The 27,180-nt window shown below is 37.0% G+C and overlaps 1 protein-coding gene across 2 annotated transcripts in view; it reads left to right on the forward strand.

Annotated features, from left to right (window-relative positions):
- macrod2 (mono-ADP ribosylhydrolase 2) overlaps window positions 1–27,180 on the forward strand; it is a 477,335-nt gene that overhangs the window by 299,439 nt on the left and 150,716 nt on the right. For both annotated transcript variants that reach the window (XM_032552623.1, XM_032552622.1), the window contains exon 6: window positions 12,428–12,549. In XM_032552623.1, the coding sequence (XP_032408514.1) occupies window positions 12,428–12,549 (122 nt within the window). The remainder of the gene's footprint in view (window positions 1–12,427; window positions 12,550–27,180) is intronic.

The raw sequence follows: 27,180 nt of genomic DNA on the forward strand, positions 1-27,180 counted from the left end.
AATGGAATTACACAAAGTAATTAACCTTTTATTGACATTTTAAGTCATTGAGATGTATCCATAATTGTACATCATACTAATTTATGCTGGTTTAGATTCATGCAGAGAACAAATACTGATTATTTATCAAGATATGTGGGAAAGTATTTAGATTATTAAGTTAATCAAACTCTTTGGTCTTGTAATGGAAAATTACCAACTAGTGATTGTAAAAAGAGGCAGTTCCACAGAAGAATATTTGTACACATTCCGTAACCCTTACTTAACCAAACACAGATTTGAATGTGCCTTTGTAATTACTATCATTAGGATAATTTGGAGAGTGTGTGGCACATGTTGCTGCAATGAAAGCATGCTTAATGTGTTTCCATGCTGTGTCTTTCTCTTCATCAGATCCACATTGGGCACACATGTCCTAATTGAAATGATGGGCTATAACATCTGTGAAGGCCACATCACTTTTGGTCTTCTCTGCAGCTGCTCCACCACAACTGTGTATATATTTTTGCGTACTTGTAAATCTTTCTGACATTTAAAGATTCATGAAGCCCAGCTCACCAGCTCAAGGAGCTTGCACATAACCTCAAAGAATTATGATGTATGACTGCAGCTGTTTAGTCCCTTAATCAGAAAAAAAATATTTGATGCAGCCGAAGTCAGGTAGTAACACCACAGTCTAATGTTTCACTAGCGAAGATGAAAGGCTGCTCTGATTTTACGTCATAGGAATGAAGATTTAAAAGCAAAGGCATTCTGCTACAAGGGCACAAAGATTACTATACTTCACTTTCCTATTGTCTTGTTTTTCTTCTGTTGAATGCAAATCTAGTAAGCCTACCTATACTTTACCAATTGATTGACATATTTTGTAGATGGTATGGTCTTTCTTTGTATTTTGCCTACAACAGGAATGGGGATGGACGTTTTTTAGAAAACAGTAGCACACTGAATGTGAGTTTTGAGCTTTGACTTCATACTGTGGGTAGCCATGTAATTCCAGCAGATGCACTACAAACAGTTTCAGAGATTTCCTTTTTTCTGATTTAATAGCAAAGCTATTGGGTATTTGACCTCCATTGTTACAGTTTCCTTGCTGAAAAATAAGATGCCTGCCACAGCATTTCTTTGAGACCCTGTAAGGTCACAACCACCACTTTCTGAGCGCACCAGTGGTAGAAAATCTCAAATTGTGGTTTGAAAAAGGCTTTTAGGATTATTTTGGTATAAACTCACAGTCATATTTTAGTAGATACACAATATACATATCAGATTGAACTTCTGCTTTTGAAATTGCAGTAAGTCAAACTTTCCTCAAAGAATCGGGCGGTACATGATTTAGAGGTAGAGCTGCCGCTCAATATACGGATGCTATTAGACATCAATGCAGTCATCTGTGGTTCAGATGACTGCCTTCTCTCCTTTGTCTCTCAGTCCATTTCCTGTTCAATATACTGCAAATAAAGGTCACTAGAGCCAAGGAACCTTCAAAATTCATTCCTTAGAGATTTTATTCTATATTTGCATAAAAGCATCTCAGTTCCTGCACATTCGTCAGCTGCACATCCACAATGTGAATCTCCTGTTCCTCCCCATCATGAAATTACTCCGTTGGATTGAGGTCTGGTGACTCTCAAGGCCATTGGAGAACACTACTGTCATGTTCAAGGAATTAGTTACAGATGATTTGAGCTTCATAACTGCATTATTTTGCTCTAAGAAACAATCAGAAAAGGGACTGTGAAATTTGTTTAGTGTCAGAACTTGGTGTGTAACAGCATTATAGCATGGCTCTGTCTTACCCTTTATCAATGTGTCAAGCTAGTGATGATGGGGTATGATCTGGGGGATATTTTCTCGACCATACGCAAGGCCGCTGGTACCACTATTTGAATGCCACACATTGCCCGAGTATTTTTGCTGACCACATTTGTCCCTTTATTCATCTTCTGTAACTTCCAGCAGGATAATGCACCATGTCAGTAAGAAACTATATCAGCTGGTTTCTTAAACATGACAAGTGTAATGTGATCAAATGACTGCACCAGATATTTGTTCCACTGAGCACCTTTGAGACATGTTGGAATGGGAGATTTATATCACGGATGTCAAGTGGACAAATCTGCAGGAACTACATGACAATGTCATGTCAACATGCCCTAAAGCTTCAATAAACTTTCCAATATCATCTTCATTTTAGAACTAAAGCAAAAAAGGTATTCCAACTGATAAATAGGAAAGTGCTTCACATCTCTCAACCCACGGTGCATCACAGAGAACATCAGCCAGCATACATTGCTGTCGATTTGTAGCCACTGATGGTGAATCCTGCCTCTCATCCTTACTTCTATAACTGCTTACGTTTCAGTGTATATTGGGTATGAGCCTGTTATGTTTGTTGCAAACTCTCCTGTAAGAGAGGAGCCAGTTTTTGGGTAGTCATCTGGACAGATTAATACACCAGGAGATGAAGGTGTGCTCTGATGCTGCTTGTCGCTATCCTAGTAATTAGGATAGTATATCCTAGATCCTCATCTAGGATATACTAAATATCCTAGATGAGGATATTTATCCTCATCTAGCTCTGACTGGCTTAGATTGTTATCCAACCACTGCCTGATCAGTCCCCTGTAACAACTAAGTTGTTGTTCAAAACATGGTCAGGATGGTGAACATCCTGTCCTGACATGATACATCCTGTCCTGACATGATTAGCACAATTTTCTAAAAAATAAAACCAAAAAAAAAAACTGGTAAAACTATTGATACTATTCCAGAAATTTAATTTCAAGTAGATGAGAATTCAGACATTCTCAAAAATTTCTCATTCAATTACTTCCTTTTTTGTTTTGTTGCTTTTTTCTAAAAAAAAAAAAAAAAATACTATAAGATATTGTGTCATTGCAAACATTTAGTAAATGCTTTGAAAGAGTGGAAAACGATCATGCAGCAAGCTGTTAGGAGCGGTGTCACCTGGCAGCTCATTCATGCTCTGGGAAATGTTACGGTAAACCCAGAGCAGCGGAAACAGCCGGCAGTGCTACTTGGTGACTTTCTGCCTTTGTCTTCGCTCTGCTCTCCATCGTCCCTGCAGACGCTACACAGGCCGTTCTTACAGCATGTGTACAGCAAAACAATCAGTGCAACCCGGGTGTCCTTCAGCATGTGGTCAACGTGTACACGCCTGCACACCCCCGCACACGTACACCTCTCACTTTTTTCAGTTTAGTAAAAGCTGTAAAAATAAAAGTCTGCAGGCTGAGAGATGGCTTTCACATTAAGTGGTCTTTTCTTTCGCTCAAAGAGCTTCTTGACATTTGAATGCTGTGCAGTCTGTATTGTACTCTACCTCACTTCCCTTTGAATGTGTTCACATGCTATATATCTATATATTTATATATTCCTGTCTAGGTTTAAATCTCTATGATTGGAAAATTTTATTTTATTTAATTTCATTGCCATGTCTAACAATCAATAGAAACATATATTTTTTTACGTTTCTATCGTGTAGATGGGCCATCCACTCATAGCAGAAAGAATGGAACCTTTATATTGTAATCTTTCATGTTAAAAATAATTGTTATGCAACAAACAGCAAGATATGAAACAAGTCAGTGAAAACAATTTTTGTTCTTTTTCAGTATATAAAGTAATCATTGGTCACTGAGGAAAAAGCATTCCTGTCATATTGCATGAGAGTGTGATAGTCTGTCATCATCCTTTTGTACCTGCACCCCCCTTTGCTCTTTACACTTCAGCCCATTTTAGTGTGAAAGCACATCAGTGACACTCGCAACGGAAAAGCACTTTGAAAGCAAAGAGTATGAATAATCACTAAGAAACCCTTAATCCATTTTTAAAAAGGGAATATTAATGCACTAACATATGTACCTGCTCAGTATTCAGCAGATAATTCCAGATCTCTAAAAATAGAAAAAAAACAAACTTGTTTTATACGGGTGCTTCAGTGGCCGTCAGGGGGATCACTTTGCACTCCCGTCACCATGACAACACTGGGTCCATGTCCGAGTGGGTGTACACACTTCATTTGGTAATCCTCTGCGACCGACACGGGGGACAGCTGTGCTCATGCTGAGAGGGTCTTGATAAGCAATCATATGAAAATACATGTTATTGTTTTCAAATGTGGTTACCCTTACTAGGTGTTGTACTTTTCTCCCCCCAGAAAGTTCACTTTTACTGTGAAGGATTTGCAACCGTTGACAGTTGTTTCGAATCATGGTGCTCCATTCACACTACACAGCACTGTTCAGATGTAACATCCAAACTCTTAGAAATTTCACTGAAACGTTGATCTCCATGATGAGGTTGATAAGCTGGTTACATAGCTTTGAAGTGTTGCCAATGTGGAGAGTCATTGCCACAAAGTCTTATATCTATGGATACATGCATTTATTTTTTTTCATTTTCAGTTTTTAAGCTTTTTTTGCCATTATTCTATAGTAGCTTGACAGGAAGTAGGAGAGCGAGAGAGAAGCGTACCATCTTATACTACTACTTATAGGAATATGCTTGCCTCAGTGAGTTTTATGTTTTTATGACTTGTAATAAATGCAGCCTACATAGAAGTTATTATTTTCAGAATACTTAGACTGCCTTTATTTTAAGTGAATGAGACAGTTATTATCTTACTCTGTGAAGTAAAAGTATGTGATTTGACAGATTAGGGTAGGCCTTCAGATGAGGTATTGTTCAGAAGTTAAACTGCAGGGGATGGAAACAAATTTCTGCTCATTTTTAAACTTCTCTCTAAATGATGTTTCCTCTTCAGTCGTTTGTTTTGGTTCGATGTTTTTAGAGAAAGGAACTTAAAAAACATCAATATGAATGGCAAACTACAGCGTGTGTTGCCCTATTTATTGATCTTTTTGGTCCAATTTGCTCTGAAGCATTACACTATTGTAATTTATTTTAGTCATAAAGAAGACAAACAGTTGCTGAGGAACATGAACTGTCTTTTAGATTTAAAAAGTACCATTGTTTCACACCACAAAGTTTCACACCACAAAATGCTTTTTTGTTTTCTGCAGATTCAGCTTTCTTGAAACATTCCCATTATTTTTCAGTATCACTTTGTCATGGATGTTTTACTCAGTTTGATCAAAAACAAGTACAATCTAGAAATCCCTTTAACCTTACAAGACTCTAACAAATAAGCAAAATGCTAATTTAGTTCACAATTCATTTAGATTTAGGTGTTCAGAGGCAGTTAAAGTATGTTTTTTGCAAATCTTTTTAAGACTTGCAAATATAAAATAACAATGTCCAGTATGTTACCAGTTGTGTCAAAAATAGCATTGTAGGATAATCTTGATGATGAGAGAAAAGCACAGCTTGTGGAGCTCTTTAGGATTGTTATGATGAGAAATGGTAACACAGGCTCAAAGTCAGAAACAGCAAGTAAAAATGAAAGATTGATTAGACTCTGAAGTGTTCATTCAGTCCCTGAAATAGCACAGTGCTTCACTTCTAAATGAAGTCTAGATATTTCAAAAGATTTTTAGCTGCGAAGAAAGTGGCGTCTTTGAAGTGAGCATGTCCCCTTGGTAGTTATTCCTCAGCTCTGGGAGGAGCGGAGGAATATTTTAGTAGGCTTGTCTAAGATGTTCTCACACATGCTCTGCAGTTGGTATATTAAGGGGTCATTCAGTGTCCAGTCTGTCCCGTCCAAGTAGAAAATCACTTTCCACTGGGGATGTCTCTATCATTTTGAAAGAAAAAAAAAAATCCTCCTTCTTGTCCTAGCCTTTTACGGTTAAGAATGTACTAGTATTCCACATTTGATATTCATAATCCCTTTTACAGTTCAGCTGCTAAATGCCAGCAAACACTTAACCTGAACTGAAGCATTTGACATTTAGAAGCTGGATGCTGAATTAGTTTAACCTTATGTCATATTTTGTCATGCTAGAATTTGCTTGAGCAGTTCTTGGGGTTCTGTTTTGACATCATAATAAAGAAAATGTATAAGTTTACAGGTGTACTGTACAGGCAAAGTGAACAAATTAGCTGGTAAAATACAAACGTTACAGATCTTTACCTTTTTAATTCCTAATACGCTACTTAAAAGACTGAATTATGTTTTTCATGACCATGAGAAATATAGAAATATCAGACATCAGCTAAGGCACAATCAGTCATTGATTGAAACACTTTAGTTCAGGTCTCCATCATAACACCATATTTTTTGTAACAAATATTTTTTTTTATAATGCCTCCTGCTCAGTAGTTTTTCTTTGTCAGCAATGTTCTTCAGATAACTAAAACCAAACTGAAGCACAAACAATACCAATGTCATGTGAATAAATATCTGCCTTTCATTTCGATCACCAGACCGCTCTATGAGTGCCACTGCTACAGAATTAACATGACTACAACTCATACTTCTGCAATGAACCAATAATATTATTTAAACGCTAACATTTAACATTTTTAGGCAATGTCATCTGCACTGATGATGATAGACTCAGTCCTATGATTCTTAGATACGAACCCCAAAACAAAACATAATGAAGTCAATGGAGAAGTAACAAACACAGTTCTGGCACAGCTTTGATATTTGATCCCAAAACACGTGAACTTTCAGTATTGAAGTGCATTAAAGCCACACATACACTCCAAAGATACTACCGTTCACACCAGGATAACAAACGTTTCAATAAACTAACATAATTGACAATAGATGAGAACTTTTTAGCTTTTAATGAAAAATTAAAGGCATGTTGTAATAAAGCTACACACATACTTACTTTGTTCTTGTATGATGAAGTCTCCTCAAGAATGATTGTCGAGGCTTGCAGTACAGTGAACTTTGTACTCAAATTATATTCAGTAACCCTTGAAGTATGCTTTTTTTACTACATGCCTATCCCAAACCTTATCCTTTACAAGCATAGGTAAATCTGCCAAACATAAAATGAAAATAGTTGACAAGACAATTGTTGAAGCAAAGCAAAATTTAAAAAAATAATAAAGCTGAAATTTTATCTTTTTTAAATGCTGAGGGAATCCTTGGTGGGAATAAATGTGAGGAAGTTAGGTAATTATATTCATTTATTTTCCAGGTAAGTTGGATGTTCAGGGACATCAGGGAGGTTGGAGCCTATCCCAGCTGTCCCTGAGCTAAAGGCGGGGGTACACCCTGAACAGACCACCGGTTTATAACATGGACACACAAAAGAGTTACAGTCACACACACTCCTACAGCCAGTTTAAAATCATAAATTAACCTAATATGCATTCTTTGTAATAGTGATAACCACTACTACACAATACCAGCACTGTGACATGACACTATCATGCAAATCAGAACAGTTTAATAGTGTTTAATAACAAATACATCCAATATCGTTTGACTTTTTTGACAAAATGTGGTTTTGATTAAGGAGATCTACCAAGGAAAATGTAATCAAATTTAGGTGCTCATCAATATTGTATTTAATATTTTTCAATAGAGCACTGACCATTAAAGATATGAAATACTGTAGTCTTGTTTTTTTTATTTCTGTGAATGACAAATATTTATTTTTGTTTATTTTTTCCTACAGGTTATAATGTAATTCCTTCTGGATTTTTACATAGATCCTGAAGAAACTTTCACAGTACTAGTTGACTGACTGTCCCTTCTTTGGAAGGACTCCCTTGATACAAGGCTGTATAAATATTTATTTAATGTAAAATTGTTTAAAAAAACAACCAAGAGGAGTTTTCCAACCTTTTGAGGTGTTTAAATTTTCATGAATTCACTAGTACTCTGGTTTTTGGCACTTGTCCACTCTCTAATTGGCATATTGCCTTTTTTGTAGTGTAGAAGTACATGAAATATGCAGGAAAAACAACTTACCACTTGTCCCATTATAACAATGTTGTGCCAGTTTTCCACCTGCTATTGTGAAAAAAAAAAAGAAAATGAAACAGACGGCTCCCTTCCTGTAATGACTCATCTTGGAATGCCTCAAGCCCTTCTTGTTGTTTTACCTCTCGCCGAAACAAAATCTTACCCTGAAAGCAACACAACAGTCCCTGCATTTTGTCCTCATGGCCCCTAGAAAACAAAACAAAGAGCTAAATATAATGTGTAGTCTTTGGTGTTATTCGAAATGGTGAGAGCCGCTTAACATTTGCTTACATTGGCAGTGAAAACAGTTTGTGTTTTGTATAAAATATAAATGGGTAAGTTAATGTGTAAGGACACGTAAGATGACTGCAGGGCTTGCCATGAGTAACCTCACCTGAACCAGATCAAAATTTTGTTGATTTCAATATTGCAGTAGCAAAAACAGAACAGCTTGATGGAGTAAAATGCAAATGTATGGGCTGGAGTTGATCTATATTTAATTCAACATGTGGTGAGATTTACCAGGTAGTTAAGTTAGATGCTGCTTTACATTTGGAAACAAAATCCCCTTTTGACTAAGATGGATAATACACACAAAAATACAGACACATGAATTATGGTTCACAATCAAATACTGACTACAAATTGTTGAGTTTGAGTGCCTTTTGCAGGTTTTGTCTTTTCAGACCCAAAAACGTTGGGCATAGGAAACAGCCACCGCTCACTGAACAGTTTGTAGAGACCATGTGTCAATTTGTACCTGTCCTATATAATTTATTGTAAACTACTGACTGTCTATGGAAAGGAAATGTAATTATTTGACTACAATAAATTGTATCTAATAGTACGAGTCATTAAGAGTAATTTTGATTAAGTTTCATAAGCATCATGTATGACAGGATTCAGTGCGTCCAAAATGAGATCAGAACAATAATTTGTGGATCTCTGCTGATTAAAAAGTCTTTATAAACAAATATCCATCCATAAATCTGTTGTCTGTACTTGCTTACCCTTACAGAGCCTATTGCTAGTGCCTATCGTTCACTGAGAAAGAGGCAGAAACTAATGTACAACAAGACAAATAATGCTTTAGATATAAACTTGTTTATGCTTTGTTTAAAAAAAATGTCCTCAAATCATCAATACACTTAGAGAAACTACATAGAGAAAATAGTAAGTGGTTTAGTAGATGTGTAGGTTTGTATACAGGTGTAAAAGGAAAATGGGTTTGGATGAATATTGCAACATATGGTTACCAAATGGGAGTACAAGTTGTGTTATAATTTTGGTGGGGAAACGTTCTGTTGTGATTTACAGTTGCTGCAGAATACATTTTTTTTAATTGACATTGACGCGACCTGTATGACACTGACAATGCCAACGTTGCAAGGCAGAATGCAGAAAGTTACATTTCTGTCAAGTCACCATTTCGACTGTCTTATTTTCCTGTCATCACTCCTATGATTCAATTAAGAAGCTGCATTCCTCAAACTGGCCAAGCCAGTAACACAGCTAGTGACTGACAGGTGAAGATATTACTTTGTGAGGGGAAAAGAGTACGTGGAGACATCAATAATTGAGAAGATGGCATGAAAGAATATGTAATTGATTTCCTATCAAAGCATCTCAATTAATGCATTCTTTTGAGGCAGAGTTGCTTAAATTGCCTACATGAGTGATTGTCTCATTGCGAGGACAAACTTTATTATCTTAACATTTATTTTGATGATCTTATAGATTCTTAAACCTCAAGCTCAGCTGTTCAGCTGCTATGTAGAGGTTTGCAAAAACTATGAGGGGCCGTTTAGGACAAAATTTACGTTTTGTCTCTCACACACTACCAAAAAGTCTCGCATACTCCAAAAAAGTAGCCATGCACACTCCAAAAAATTACGTTTTGTCTCTCACACACTACCAAAAACTCTCGCATACTCCAAAAAAATAGCCTCGCACACTCCAAAAAATTACGTTTTGTCTCTCACACACTACCAAAAACTCTCGCATACTCCAAAAAAATAGCCTCGCACACTCCAAAAAATTACGTTTTGTCTCTCACACACTACCAAAAACTCACGCATACTCCAAAAAAATAGCCTCGCATACTCAAAAAAATTACGTTTTGTCCCTCACACACTACCAAAAACTCACGCATACTTCAAAAAAATAGCCTCGCATACTCAAAAAAATTACGTTTTGTCTCTCACACACTACCAAAAACTCACGCATACTCAAAAAAATAGCCACGCACACTCAAAAATTACTCACGCACATTCAAAAAATACTCAAATTGCGTATACACACACTACTAAAATGTCACACACATACACACAAACGTTAACTTTCTCGCTTACATACTCTACTATCAGCTCGCTCACATACACTACTACCAGCTCGCTCACATACACACAAACGTTAACTTTCTCGCTCACATACACTACTACCAGCTCGCGCACATACACACAAACGTTAACTTTCTCGCACACATACACTGCTAACAGCTCGTACACACACAGACGTTTATCTCTCACATACACAAGACTAAAGTTGAACACACACACAGTACTAAGACTCGTTTTATGTATGTGTGAGAGCGAGACTTTTTATGAATGTGTGAGAGCGACACTCTTTATGAATGTGTGAGAGCGAGACTCTTTTTGAATGTGTGAGAGCGACACTCTTTTTGAATGTGTGAGAGTTGTCACGGAAGAGGCGGGGCATAATTTTTGGATCAAACTGCGCATGCGTAGATCCTAAACTATAAGTTTTGATTGTTGACTCACTGTATGTTCTATTACTTAGTATATTTGTGCTTTTAAATATATATAGAACGTTTAACTTTCTTGTAGATTAAATGTGCTATAGAAATAAATGAATCTGATTGATTGATTAAAAATAGCAAAATTGCTGTAGTACAATCTGTCCACTGGGTGCCAGTATTACAGGAATTATTAACCGGCGCCAACTAGTGCCGAAGAAGAAAGAGTTTGCTATACCGAACATGGCTAACTCTAATTCGAAACGAGAGAGAATTGGTCAGGCAGCTGCCATTTTAAACACCATTCTATCTTCTCCGGAGGCAACCAGCACTTTGACAGGCGCATTAAACGATTCAACGACTGCCCGCAGTGCTACAATCTGGCACCCAGTGGACAGATTGTACTACAGCAATTTTGCTATTTTTAATCAATCAATCAGATTCATTTATTTCTATAGCACATTTAATCTACAAGAAAGTTAAACGTTCCATATATATTTAAAAGCACAAATATACTAAGTAATAGAACATACAGTGAGTCAACAATCGAAACTTATAGTTTAGGATCTACGCATGCGCAGTTTGATCCAAAAATTATGCCCCGCCTCTTCCGTGACAACTCTCACACATTCAAAAAGAGTCTCGCTCTCACACATTCATAAAGAGTGTCGCTCTCACACATTCATAAAAAGTCTCGCTCTCACACATACATAAAACGAGTCTTAGTACTGTGTGTGTGTTCAACTTTAGTCTTGTGTATGTGAGAGATAAACGTCTGTGTGTGTACGAGCTGTTAGCAGTGTATGTGTGCGAGAAAGTTAACGTTTGTGTGTATGTGCGCGAGCTGGTAGGGGTGTATGTGAGCGAGCTGGTAGTAGTGTATGTGAGCTGGTAGTAGTGTATGTGAGCGAGAAAGTTAACGTTTGTGAATGTGCGAGCTGTTAGTACAGTGTATGTGAGCGAGCTGATAGTGTATGTGAGCGAGAAAGTTAACGTTTGTGTGTGTGTGACATTTTAGTAGTGTGTGTATACGCAATTTGAGTATTTTTTGAATGTGCGTGAGTAATTTTTGAGTGTGCGTGGCTATTTTTTTGAGTATGCGTGAGTTTTTGGTAGTGTGTGAGAGACAAAACGTAATTTTTTTGAGTATGCGAGGCTATTTTTTTGGAGTATGCGAGAGTTTTTGGTAGTGTGTGAGAGACAAAATGTAATTTTTTTGAGTATGCGAGAGTTTTTGGTAGTGTGTGAGAGACAAAACGTAATTTTTTTGAGTATGCGAGGCTATTTTTTTGGAGTATGCGAGAGTTTTTGGTAGTGTGTGAGAGACAAAACGTAATTTTTTGGAGTGTGCGTGGCTACTTTTTTGGAGTATGCGAGAGTTTTTGGTAGTGTGTGAGAGACAAAACTTAATTTTTGGAGTGTGCGTGGCTACTTTTTTGGAGTATGCGAGACTTTTTGGTAGTGTGTGAGAGACAAAACGTAAATTTTGTCCTAAACGGCCCCTCATAAAAAACACTTAATACCCATTGTTATAAAATTTTCTGGAATTTTAAATAACAGACAACACAAAGTGGATTACAACTGCAAGTCTTTTGGGGATGTCTCTACTAATTTGCACATTTAAAGGATGAAATCATTTGCCAATTCTTCTTCCCAAAATGGCTCAAACTCAGTCAGATCACATCCAGTACGAGCTATGGTTTGCTGACAGAATGGCTTTAGTTGTAAATTCTACTGTCACACAAAATAATTCCAACTTTTATTTTATGATTGGTGTTGGCTATTGTTACAGAAAATATTTGCTCTTCCTCCAACAGATGTGATCCACACTGTAGGTCCAGTGGCTAGAGGTCATGTTGGCGATAAAGAGATAAAAGATCTTACCTCCTGCTATAAAAACTCCCTGGATTTGGTGAAGGAGTATGACTTGAGGACTGTGGTGAGTACAATATTTTTGATTTTCTCCCTAGTAAGAGAAACAATATGTTTAAATTCTTCAGAGTTTAAAAAGCACAAAAAGTAGCATTTAAATTTGGAAAAAGTACAGCAGCAGAAGGATTTAGCTCTTTTAATTTTAGATACAGTTCTGAAAATTGGCTTAATCTTATTTACTTAAACAAAAGGAACAGAAAACAAAGCAGAATGGTAATGTGTTGTCAAATGAAAGCTTTTCATGTAGAAAATTTTGGCATGGCATTTGGAAGATGTTCAAATAAATCATAAGCCTTTGTTTAAGCCTACCTGTCTTTCAACTGTAAATAGCTGTTTGTTTTTCTCTTTGTTTGAGAAGCGACTTTTAAAACTTTACCACTTGTCAAATTTTCAAACGGTGTTAGATTAAATTTTTTAAAATGGTTAATAATGTGCAACAAAAAGAATGTGATTAAGAGGGCATAATTCTTGCAATCTTTCAACCCTTCAAACTTCTTTTCTTTTCTTTCTTCTAAACACACACACTTAAAATCTGCATTGAGTTGCAGGAAATTATGGGGAAATGAGGACAACATTGGTGCAGACGACCTAACATGTTTATGATGTTGTGCAATATGTGGTGTTTTTTTATGGGAGGCATCTGACAGATTATGCAAGTAAAATTTCCATTTCTATGGACAAAAAAGTTTTTATTTAGTCTTATTGTTAATATCCCTTCTATACCTCCTTAAACCATAATCTCTGTTTCAATCTGAACTTGGCGATGCAGTGTTTTAGACATTAGACCAATCAGTATCACACCAAAAAGCCAGAAATCACATTTTTGGTGCCAACCTACTGCCCTGCTGCCTCATCAGAGGCCAATCAGTGGAGGCACTCACCTACAGAGAGACATAGATGACTGCCAGTCTCATTAAAAATGATTGTGACAAACCCCTGCTCAGCTGATGACTTATTGTTAGTGACACGGAATCCTTTACAAACTTCTCTTGGTGGCAATTAAACGGGCTGTGAAACCAAATGTCTGACATACTGTATATGCTGTTTAGAAGCGAGTTTGTCTTGTGATTTTGAAGTAGTAGTAAGTATTGTCATTTTTATAAATATATATGCACTCCACATCCCGAAGATGTCATTAGTGATTCATTGGTCAACAGTAATGTCAGTCCACCATTCTGCATTGAATCTGCAATGTTGAGGTGGCTGTGGCTATAATCCATTAGCTTATCACGATTAGCGTGTGAATGTGTGTATTAATGGTACATGAATGAATTTGAATTTGACAAAATGCTATACAAGTAGCCATTTACAATAGGACAATATAACAATATAACAAACTGTTGTACTTACTTATGGTTGGTGATAATGCCTGTTAGTGTATTACATCAATTAGAAATTTGTCATAGTATCAAGGTATGTCACAATAGATCCCCGGCTTTGTTGTTCGGGCAGTGCATAGCTGTAAGCTCTCTAGTACCTTCAGCTGGATTCTGATGGCCAGCTGACCTGTAAACCTTGTTCTACTAACAGTGCTGCTGCCCAGCCTCCTTTTCAAAGCTTATGAGATTCCATGCATGAGCTAGTCTCACTGGACTAGCCAGGCTGTCCAATTTTGCTTCACCACACATAACATTTGCATATAGGGAATTTTTAGTTTATTAGTTTCTTTTTGGTCTCATCTGATCAGGACAGCTTTTCCCACAATTTCTCTGTCCCCTACATGACTTGTGCCAAAGAGGTATTTATCAGACTTTCTTTCAACAGCATTTGTATTGTTGACACTGGCCAGTATAGTCTCTCACCTGAATTATAGATCTCTGCAGCACATCCAGAATTACCATGGGGCTCTTGGATCCTTCTCTGATTAATGTTCTCCTTGCCTGGCATATTGGTTTAGATCAGGGGTGCCCAAAGTTGGTCCTCGAGGGCCGGCATCTTGCATGTTTTAGTTCTCTCCCTGGTGGTAGTAACAACCTTTTCAGCATGTCAATGTTCTTCTTAGGCCATCTAATGAGCGATGATTTGATCCAGGTGCGTTAAACCAGGGAAAGAACTAAAACATGCAGGATGCCGGCCCTCGAGGACCGACTTTTTGTTCACTACTGGTTTAGATGACTAAAAGAGGAAATGGAGGTCAGGGTGTTGCATTTTCCAGACACATAGTGCCATTCTATAGTACAATCAAGAAACTATTCTATGTTCAGTTGTTATGAAAATGCTTTATATATCAAAATTAACATAAAAGAAATTTGAATTTGCATCATAGCTGTATCTGATGCCTTGAAATTGGCCCAAAGAAGTTAATGCAGTTTCTGACACATCCCCTTCAGCACATTATCACAACACTCCATGATGCCGTATACAGTTGTTCTTAGGAACATTGTTTTTTTTTCTGTGAAGAGCTCAGCAAATGTGCAGTCCCAACAGCTGTTTGATAATTGTTGCTGCCTCTAGTCTGGTAGAGCTGTGTGGGGAAGGTGCGGCGAGGGGTGCTCTGTGGGTCAAGAGCTCGGTTGGATACTGAGGCGCTAATGCTGTGCTTTGGCTAAACAGGCGGTGCATTGAATGAGCAAGTGCTTAGGCACCCTCAAATGGCTACCATGGGAGATTCTAGGATGTTTTTCTTTAAATGCATGAATGAATCAAATTAACACCCCCCGTATGTTTTTGCTGAGGGAATAACATTATAACATGATATAAAGCTCAAAGAAGTTGCACAATTTCCACCCTTTAAAATATGTCAATTTGTTCTGTACTCCTTCCATTTGATTGAAGAGTATTCAATGACATGTTCAAACCTTGCGTCTTGGTCTTCTGCTTTTTGTTTGTTTTTTTGTTCTCTAAGGAACCTCCGAGGCCTTCACAGAACACTCGCATTTATCTTGAGATTAATTTACACACAGGTGGACTCTGCTTACTCCGTAGTTAAGTTTTGAAGGCAATTGAGTGCAAATAATCAGATTAAAGAGAGATAAATAATTGTAAGCCCCACAAGTCAGATTTCTATATGTAAAAAGATTTCAAACACATCCTTTCACTTCACAGCTATGCGCCGTTTTGTGTTGATCAATCATTCTGAATCCCAACAAAATATGTTGAAGTTTGTGTCTGTGATATAGAAAAATGTGCTTGCAAGTCGTTGTGCAACAAGCATATTTGAGAAGATTGAAGATGCAGCATCAGAGTTTCTAGGTTTTAATGTCCTAAAAAAATATCTGGGCAAGAGCCACAACAAACACCAGGTAACAACTAACAAAATGTTATTTTATTTGGATACGTTCTGAGATTTAAAAGCAAACGAGAGCTCCTACAGTGAAGCACTGGGTCCAGTCCGCCATGCTTCCTCACAACAATATCATAACAACTTGTGTGCTTCAATCCATAATCGACCCAGTGCTCTTCTTGTTTCTTGCACATTCCAAAGCATTAGTTACTGTGGGCCCATCTCTTGATTTATTTATACAATAATCCATATACAAGAAACAGTGATCCTGTTCCACTGGGAGCAGCCGGGGTTCTGTCTTGTATTTATAAAGTTGAAATGTACTGAACCGGGCTTCAGTGAAAACAGTGATGTTCTGTGATCGACTGTCCTTGTAGATTAAGACTACAAGGACAGTCGATCCTTGTAGTCTTAAATTATCTGGGGCACTGTCCATTTTGTTATACTAACTTATACTACTTATAAGTTAGTATAAGTAGTATACTATACTACTTATACTACAGTGGAGACTCTTGGTCAGAAAAGAAAAAAAGTAGTTGGTTCTTACTTCAAATGATTGTGTGGCCTACGTTTAGCTTCTACATTAGTATCCGTGATCATCCTAAAACTTTCTACTTATTCTTAGCTAACAATCGTGCAACTTCCTGTTGCGAAGCACACTATGGTCAATATTCTGTTAGTTGATCAGGCCTAACCTCCTATCGACTAATCCAAAAGTATCTCAGCTTGATAGAAATAAGCTGCAGTTTGCAAGATGGGCACCCTACTAAGTAGGACTATGGGTTGAATAAAATAGCGAGAGAGGGTTCATTTGAAAATCTTAAATGTCTGGCTTCTTAATGAGGATTTCAGGGCTTTAAATAGACAAATCCTATCACAAATAAATTTAAGCATTAAGATTTAGTGATTGTTAGTTAATCTGTTAGAGTTCAGTTTTGCTTCAGGTAGCAAAACTTTATTGTTGTCAGATGTGTGAAGATCTTATTAATAAGAATGACACCAAATCTCTTGACTGAAAATGTTTTCTTCTCTACCTTAAAAAACTTAAGTGTTTGAATGAACTTTTAATATTATTCTTAGAATTAATAAATTAGCATACAAAGAAAAAAAAAAGCAAATGTCTACCCTTTTATGTCGTGCTGCGTTAGTCACAGTGGGATCAAAGACTCCCAGTAAAGCAGACGTTTTGGCATGAAATGGGACAAATGCACTTGAATTAACGAGGGCAGCAAGTTTCACTTTTGTTCTTGTGCACACAGGCAGAATGCACAGGTTCAGATGCTGAATGCACTTTTTAACACATTGGAAAAGTATTCACATCGCTTAAACTTTCTTGAATTTTTCCAGGTTACAGCCACAAACTTCAATGTATTTTAAAATTTGGATGACAAACACCTGTGGATGAAAAAGGCAAACTTGTGCTGAAAATAAGACACATTTGATGACTCTCTACTCTCTTCATATGTTTCCAAAGTAGAAATTGAGCTTACCTATGTGTAATTTTATCTCGCTATATATTTTGTGAAGGCCTTTAAGATTGATAGGGAGTCTTGTTTTATTAGCATCAAAAAGACAATCACAGCAGGCTCATCAGGGACAAGATTGTGGTGAAGTTTAAAGCACAGTTAGTTTATAAAAAAATATACCAAGATTTAACCATCTCACCATTTGCTGCTCAATCCATTATCCTAAAATAGAAAAGAATGACAAAGCTGCAAAATGTATTGGTATTGACTAAGGCTGTAATATTAATGCTCCTTGTAGTTTATAAACTGCTGTAACCTTTTAGTTTAGCTTTGCAGGGAGTGTTGTGCACTAGGCAAACTGACAGGAAGAGCAGTAACCAGGGAATCAATTTGATGACACCAAAAAAAAACTTTTTGGCCAACATGTAAAGCAATGTCTTTGGTAGAGATAACAATCCTAAACCTTCAGCCACAGATACAGTGGTCTAAATCACTTACATGTGTTAGAATGGATAAAATTGGATACTAAGTACAAGTGAAAATGTGTAGTGAGACTTGGAAAAAGGATGTTGACAGACATCATGCATTCTGTCTAAGAGAATTTTAGAGATTTTATGTATCTATGACATGTTTGTGTTTTTAGTTTGACTAAATGTAAAAATATTTTTGCCAAGAACTGTGTTGAATCTGCTGTGAAAGATGTTTATTTGAGAAGATTGAAGATGCAGTGTGAGAGTTTGGAGCTTCTACTATTTTCTTAAAATTTGAATGGTTACTAAAAATTCTGTCACTTGTTTTTGTTGCAAAGTAATTTAAAGCTGTGAGAAAAGAGGCATGGGACTGCACCTCACATTTGAGGAGATTCTTGATCTCATTCCAATGTATAGTAGCTCTTTCATTTATTTTTATTTTTTCTGCTCTAGATTCCTTCAGTTTTAGTCACTAGATAAAGCTTTGATAGTCTTAAATTATTTAAGTACCGTATATGTCCAATATCTTAAACATGTGCAGGTTTTTATACAAAATGATTCACCATGCCAATTTTTTTTCTAGAATGTAAAGAAATATGTAAAGATTTTATTTAGACTCACAGTTCCTTGGCTCCAAGGCAAGTTCATGCTATGTGGGTCTAGGACTTCCTGGGGATTGCCTCCATGTGAAAAATTACAATGAGGCTGAGCCAAGATGCCTGCTGTTTAACGCTGGCAGCGATGCTGTGTGCTGTATGAGATGATCCAGACTGTAAATTTGCTCTGTCTTACCATTTTTACACTTACACTATGGTTGTTTGATTTCATTTCTGATTTCATTTCGCCTCTCATTTCTGCCATTCGGCGTCTTCTGTATAACAGTAATTTTCTAAGTAAAAAAAGATTACAGTCAGGATCTACAGAGATTTGAAAAGTGCTTTCTTTCTTACTGATGTATTTTGTTTTTGCTTCTGATGCTGGAATGTTTCAAATCATAAAACATTAAAGATATAATGAGCTCCTCCAAAATTACTCTTTAATATGGAGCCAGTTTGGTTCGAATATTTTTTTCTTCCTTATAAATGATGATATAATTTGCAAACTGCTTTTTGAATTTAGTCAGGTTATTTTTGAATTTGAGAAGCAGCACATTCTTTTTCATGACACAATTCAAGTCACTGGTTGGTGTCAGCAGGATTGTGGTGTGATTCTCTCTTTTTTTCTCTTTTGAATTCACCCTGCATTTTCTTTATGTGCACAACTTCGCTTATGAGATGTCATATAAAAAGAAAAACTGTCCAAAAGTACTTTGCATATAAAGGTCTGTGGTCTATAGTGGTTGGTTTTCCAGATCATTTGACTAAATCTTATTTTTTGACCTGTGAGACAATGCATTAGTGCATGTGTGCATTCATGTCTTCTCTGTGTGTCTTACAGGGATAAGTATTATTGTAGCTTGTGTAATTTCAGTGTTCTTTACTCATTTCCTTTTTCCCTGGAACACTCTTATGCTTTAGTGTTTTTGTTTATGGTTGAAAGCGCAGCAGGATGGTACCACTCCCTGAGCTCTTGACTGACCACAACCTCCACAGTCATATTTTCTGGGTGGGTTCTGCAGCATCATAAGAGAGGACTCATGTGGAGCTACGCAGCGTTGGGAGTACAGTTGCAGCTCTGGGATTGTGAGCAGCACATTGTTAAACAGCCTCCTCCACTGCTCAGTGCATATTATGCTACACTTTATTTTTGGTCTCCTCAACAGATCCAAATACAACATCTAGTGAGAAATATGGATTTTTTTGTAGCAGATATGAATGTGCGAATGGAGATAATCATGCTACTTTGGCAGTCAATAAGCATGAAGAGGCTGTAGCAGGTTGTCAATATTTGCTTGAGCCCAGACATATTTAACAAGGCTAATAATGATTGCTGAGATGGATACAGCATACTGGATATTATGGTCTGTTTGCTAAGAGTTCTTCGTAATAGGAAAATCATGTATGAATTTATACTTGACAGGAAGCAGAAAACAATGATTTTCTGTATTTGCTTTGGGTGTAATGGTACAATCCGACCTCTTAGATATGCTTACTGTTCAGCTCTGCACAGATCTGAACTGATCCTTTGGGTAACAAATCTTTACCTCTGCCAAAGGGAATGTTTTCCTCCTCCAAATAGCCTAAAAGTGATGCAAACTTGTAATAGGTGAAAGCAAGGCAAGTTTATTTGTAAAGCATTATTGACATGTAGCTAGAAGTGCTTACCGGGAAAATGAAGGAACATGGCTAAAAAAATGACCAATACAAGGAATGTAATAAAAGTAACAGTTAAATGTAAGCTTTAAGTAAAAGGAAAATTATCTAAGACCGTATGCAACTGAAACAAACAGTCCTCAACCATGTCACTGTGCACTGATTGTTCAGCTTTGGATGAAGTATGTCAGAGCCTTATGTTGGTAGAGCACTTTAGTCTTCAATAAAAGTGGCCTGAGAACACAGCCTTGTGGAACCTCACCTTTGTTCCCTTAGGTTTATGCTTAGCAACTGACACAACATACTTCTGATCTGCCAAGTAAAATCTAAACCAATTTAGCACAGTACCAGATGATCCCACCCACTTATCCAGTCTACCAGTCAGTATGTTGTGATCAGCTGTGCCTAACGCAGCACCGAGATCCAGTAATACCAAGACAGATGGAACCGTAAACATGGGTCTTCTGCCTTGGTTAGATATGGAAGGCTGCTCAGATTCTTCCTGGGAAGCAACTTTGGCATCTGTCACAGAAAAAAGACAAGCTATGAAAAAAGGGATGCCACCATCTGGAAGTTATTCAGGGTTAGACTGTTGGATGTTTTACTCTGCAGATCATATCAAATGTTCCTTTTGCATTGCTGCTAAGAAAAACAGTATTCCCAAAGTTTTTTCCAAATCATCATGTTTGATTATAATTCCAGCTTTACTGAGATTGTGAAAATAAGACACAAGCATTTAACTTAATCCAATCATGACTTTGACAATGGGATGTTTTCTGAAAGTATTTGTCATTAAGCTCTTCTTGGCAGCAGGCAACGGGGTTGGCAGCTGCCAGCACGGGCCGTGACAGGGTCGCAGACTGTATTTAGTGGCCTCCTGTCTGACTCCCAGGCGGCCTTGGAAGTGTTTTGTAGTCATAACACAGTGGCTTTGGAGCGATCCAGCAGGGAAGCCACAAATTGCCTGTTGAGGGAAAAAAAAGCTGAAAGCCAAGTGGATTGCACATGAATGGTGTAGAATGATAGGATTAACCACCCTTCTCTGTGGGCTCATTCCAAGGCTGCTAGAAGCATTAGCTTTCATTCATCCTGCTCAACGGTGTTCCCAGAATGCATTCCCCAAAAAACAATATCGCTCAGTGAGACAAATCAGGATGCACATTCTGCTTGAAGATGATAGCTGATAGCCCAGACTGAATCATGTTTGACATGAAAGGAACCAAAAAAAAAAAAAAAAATGCAGTATGAAAGGAGTGAAGCAAGGTGATTCCAAGGTGTTATTGGATATAACCTTGTCATTTACCTTTTTTCAGCTTTTTAAAAGGATTCTCAGGAACTCTATGCCCTGAGTTTTCCTGTTTCCTTCTTACTTATGTGGATCGATTCTTGCTTAGAAAATCTTTTTTTTTTTACTGTTGTACAGTGGGTCCATAGGAGACTCTTTCATTTTACTATGTTTCCAAATGCTGTCATATCAAACTCCAGTGATTTAGTCCCTCATCTGTTTCCCTTTGGCTTGCAAGCTCCCCAGATGATTAATTAGTCATCATTTATGTATCCTCTGAACAGATCGTGCACACATCTCTCCTCTACCTGCTTTTTTCCCTGTTTTGTGGCACATTATTATTTGAGAATGCAAGCAGCTTCTGGTCCTATTTTGTAATGACTGGCAGAAGGGAAATTTGATAATGAACACACTTGGGTTGTTGTCATTGCAAAGTAAACCATGCCATTAACTGGGATAGGATAATGATAGGATTACTGCTGATCTGCTTGCACAATGTAGCCACTTTTTACATCCCTATACAGCTTAGTTTTGTGTTTAGTTTTGATTATTTTGGGGTTTTTCTTATTTCTGTTCAGCATTATTTTCATCTGCTTAGAATATTTGACCACAGTTCTACCTGTCTGTCTGTCTTTCTGTCCTCAACTTGCCAATATATTTGGCATCTGGGTTATGAAATAACAATTTGTGTATCTGTTAAAGGACTATATTAGATTCTAACTGCAAACAGTACATGTTATGGGCTTCTTGCCCGTAAAGGGAAGTTTTGTGGATTTCACACCAAATGTGGAGGTACCATTGGCCTCTTGGCTCTTTGATTAGTGTTCTCATTGTCTAGTCTGTCTGTTTAGTTTGACAATCATGCCTTGGTAGGGCAGTTGCCCTATACTCTTTCATTATTCAGATGATGACATAAAAATGTGAATATTGTTTTCTAATCTAACACTGCTTTAAACTTGTACACAACCTTTTTACTGACCTGTCAGAAGCTTTCCTTGGTCTATTAATGTTCTCTAAAAAAAACTCTGGAGGTTTATACAGGGCACAGGTGGACAGTTTATTACTTGGGTGACTTTTGGTTGCATTAGATTGTATGCGGAGTAAATGGGGCTGATTACAAGTCAGGCTTTTCAAAAGTTTTTTTAAATTTTTTTTTTTACTATACTTTGCATTAGGCTGTCATATAAAATCTCAGTAAAATACATTGAAATTAGCCTTTTCAATGTGAAAAAAGTAAAAAGTTGAAAAGATATGAAAAGTTTTGTAAAACATTTTAGAATATCAGGTGAAATGTACAGTAATGGATGGGAATCAAAAATAATAAGAACCAGTACTTAGTGAATCAGCATTGGTCTGATTTATTATGGACAAGAAGAAGATGGATGTGTTTCCAACCTTTGCATACTGCTGACTACTTAGAGCTGAAATGCATCCATCTTCACAGTAAATATTTACTTCCACAGTAAATATTAAAAGTTTTAATGCAGTGCTTCTAATTTGTAAATATGTTTTATTAACCCTTCAGATATCATAGATTTTCTGCCAAGTATGCAAGCACCACTGAGGGTTTGCATTTAAAACAGATGGAACTTTTTAGAAATAAAACTCAACCAATCAGTTTAAAAATTAAGTTAAGAAAGGCTATTGGGAGTACACTAATGACAAACCTGGTGAAGTTTCTTAGTGCTGTAAAAATGTGAAAATGCTTGTATTACAAGACTATTCTGTATTTTATTAAAAACTTAGATTGGCTAAATCTTTCAAAAATAAACTGGAGAGTGAATTTTACCCTTCTGGAAAAGACTGACTGACTACACAGTTAAACAACAATAATGCCCCAAATTGTATTTTTATTTACTTACGATCATCAAGTTATTGATGATTGATGATTCCTAAGTTATTAGGAAGTTGTTTGCCTACAATTCAAAACTCTTAATTTGCTTTAATGGGTTTATAACTGTTGAGAGCTGTTGATAAGAAGTGTCAAACTAATATGTGGTGCCATTAAGAACATTTTTGCAGTAAAGGCCATTGGTTGTAAAGTAGCCTAAGCCAGGTGCATGCCTGCTGCAGAGTGTACAAATTCAGGCTCTAGCAGTCGAAAATCGTGCACCACTCTCTAAGTGCACAAGATTGTCTTGTGTGTTTCAGTTAAGCCACTCAACCGAATTGGGACTAGACTGAGGCCTGATCCACTGCACTGAATGCACTACAAGTACTATGTTATTCACATGTGCAATTGCTTACTGCTGTGCATTGGCATCAGATTGTTTTTATTAATTTATTTTTTCATACTTTTAACTGATTTCTATGAATATTAAATCAAAATAAAGTAGTATGTAAAAAAACATTTAGGAGATTCTCTGTTATTTATCAAAAATGAACACAAATTGGAGCCTTTAGTGGAAAGTCTTTCTTTTGACTTAATATAAAAATGTATCCAGATGCTTAATATTAAAGTTTATCTGTAACTAATGAAAATCATCACGAGGATTGGTGTGACCACCTCCATGAAAAAAAGTTAGTTTTTGGTAGTTTGTGGGTCTGGAGCATACAGGAGTCGGTTAGCACAATGTCAAAGCACAAAGACTTCAGCAGTGATATCATGTTTGACAAAACCGAAACACAGCATGTCAATGTAAACACCTCACACCAGTTTTCAAGCCATGGGCTTCAGGGCTAATTATTTGGACTTATTTTGCAGACAACAGACGTGTCAAAAAGTCATATTTTCCAAAAGCCAAATTTTCAGGTCTAAATGTTTATTGGTGAACAATTTGAGTTAGATAGATTTTCAAGCCATTGCTCCTTTATTAATGAAAATTGTGCTGTTTTGTTAGGAAAATATTAGTCAATCATATAATTAAACATGACATAGGTCAAACAGAGTGAAAGGAAAACATGTAGGCCATTATGCACTATAAACAAGTTTATACAGGCCCTTTTCAGTGAGTTGTCATTTGTTTTGTAGCCTACTTTAACATTCCTGCATGCATCGACAAAGGTTAATTAGACTGAAGCTTTTGAAAAGGTTACACAGCCATTTAAATTAGTCATTTCTGTTTGTCTGATCCAAATCATTGGCAACACTGGGCAAATTAGACCCAATTATACTCGTAGTGGTAGTGGTAGTCTGCCATCTAGCTTTGAATTAATGACCACTGGAACCCCAATTACCTCAGTGACCTAATTCAGAAAGAAGCAGCAACAGCAGGATAAGATGCTTCAGGTGTGGGTAAAGGTAACATCCCTCCCACATCAGTTTCCCTCAACATTGTCTTAATTCCAGGAGAGATGCAGAACGTTATGTGAGATGAAACTGTAGGATATGTAAAATATGACATTTTCGTAGAACTTGAGAGGGGTAATCAATGTTGATGGTACCTGAGAGAAATTATCTCCTATGTGGGTTGATGTGAACATGCTACTGTCTTGATTATAAGCAGAGCAAACCCTTCACAATCATCTGAAAGGCCTGCCAGTTATTCTACAGAAGAATATCAGCACTTCCATTTTATGTTAAAATTTACTGACGATAATAAATGCTCTTCAAATAAGTTAAGTACTAAAGCACAGTCAAGCAGTAGAAAAGTCCCTCAGCTCTCAAGGTAGTTTCACATCATCTTTTTCTCAGCTGCTCTACCTGGCTGTGAAGATTTTTTTGCATATCTATGAGGCTCGTATCCCTCTGCGGTACCATCTGAGAATAGATACGACAGCTTGCACCCAACTGAGGGACTGTCATAGGAAGTTGTTGATTAAACAGATGTTGTTCCTGCCAGGCGCCATGAGACAAAAAAGCATCAGAGTAAGCATACATTAATTGAACCGACCTGAAGAATGTAGGAAATGTAGAAAAACAAAAGGCATTTTGGTCTATTTTTACTGTTTCTCCACAGCAGGAATGTAAAGGTGTCACATTTTCACCTCTGGTTCCACTTATAGATATGCTCAAAGAAACAGGAAGCACAAGGATAATAGTTGGTGACAGTTGATGCTGAAACAATAGATTTTTGCAGACCACAGAAACCATTTTCACTCTTCTTGTGGGATTTGTGACCAGTTCCGTTTGTGTTTTTGGATTGCAGAAATTTAGTTCCTATAAATGCTGTTTAATGGTACAGAACTCATAATTTTGTGTCGCTTTTGCATTAGGAGATGTGGTTGATCCAATGGTATGCATAAATTAATTGATCATCAACCGCCTCACTTGTACAGCAAACAGCTTCTTGTGCAGAAGAAGCTGTTTGCTTACAAAGAAAACTAAAACCCCAGGATTAATTTAATCTCTGGATTTTGGAACAATGTAGATACTGAAAAGAACAACTGGTATTGAGTTGCAAGAAAGAGATTGAGAATTTTGGAGTGGCTTTTATTTTTAAAAAAAGCATCAATTGGCACAAGTAAATAAAATCAGTTTTGGTGACAAAAACATTTATAACAACTGTTAGCATCCATTATTTTTGAGAAGGTTTTAAAGGGTGTAAAAATGCTTATTTTTATACTTTATGCACTAAGCAAAAATGTCTCTCATAACAATTAACTTATTTTTGGTCAGAAACTGGTAAAGAGCAGGTTGTAGACATTACAGTTGTTTCGCAACTCTGTTATATTTATTCTTGTGGAAGATCCAGAGAGAGACACTCACTTTGTATTTCATCTTGGTTTTCGTTCTGCAATACTGAAAAATAAAATTATCTACTATAGGAAAATGTATGTATAGGTCTGTTTTATCCTTCACACTTAGCTTAACTACTGGCACATAGAAGAAAATCTGCTGATCTGCTGCAGATGGTTTAGGGTTGTAGTGATTATTATTTTTGCTTTTTAATATGCATGTTATTAAAGCACATAAATGCACATGGGGTCTTTAGATTGAAGCAGTTCCAGTGTTTGACCAGAATTGTTGCTAAAGACAGTTTATTGGTCCTCCAAACAAGCCAGAAACCCTGTTTAGAACAATTGGATCAGGGATAATCAGTAGCAGCAAGGTTGCAAAGATTAGTTGACCAGTAACTGTCAAGTACTGCTGCTACAGTACTCGTTCTTTGCTCAATTCTTTCTTGCAGCAAACTTGGGTAAACTTGAACATCGGTCTAGTGCTCGAATTGGTTGAACAGTTCTAACAGTTCTTAAAACCCTTTAATTAGACCTTAGAACTGTTTTGCAGAAAATAACCTAGTGGAGATTTTCAAAGTGGAGTCCTAAGTTATCTGGTTGTGACCTTAACAAGTTGCGGATGATTCTTATTGTGTCTGACAGAGGAGAAACAAAAGAGCAAACTGTGCAGATGGTGATGTTTGGTTATCTTTGAAGTCTCAGAAGTTAAACTAATATATTAAATGATGCAATCTTTGTCAGAAAGCCTGCTTCTTTTTCTCTGGCATGGCTCCATCTATTAAGAGTTGTCCCTGAGTCGGAAACACTCAGTGTCTTCTGATATTTCCTCCCCCACCTGATAAATGCCTCTGCTTTGATCAAAGAAACTGAGTGTAGCAGGAGGATAGAAAATACATCCTTGTATATGCAAATGATGCAGCTCTCATTACCTGACAGGTGCTCTTTCCTCTAGTACTTTAAATCTGCAAATCTCTGCTGTCCTACTGCTAACGTACCAGGTAGCTGTTCATCGGTGGTGGAATGAATTCTTGTTTACATCATTACAGTTAATTACCATACATGATCCATCAAGCCGGCAGCGACAGTGCTGTTCGTTTGCGTAAACATGTGTGTAGTTGTGTCAGCTAGACAGTCATCTCACTCTTGGTCGCCTCATTAGGGATGCAGCTGTATCCCTATGGTAACGCCCATGTTGCTTCAGATTACTTTGTCATTTTCATGGCCACATTGAGTATTACACCAGTGACGATCAATACAGAAATCAAAAATAAATACCCTTCAACGACTCGACTCATTTCATTGGCATACATTGTTCTGAAAGG

The sequence above is a fragment of the Xiphophorus hellerii genome, chromosome 22, assembly GCF_003331165.1.
Source record: "Xiphophorus hellerii strain 12219 chromosome 22, Xiphophorus_hellerii-4.1, whole genome shotgun sequence".
NCBI lineage: Eukaryota > Metazoa > Chordata > Actinopteri > Cyprinodontiformes > Poeciliidae > Xiphophorus > Xiphophorus hellerii.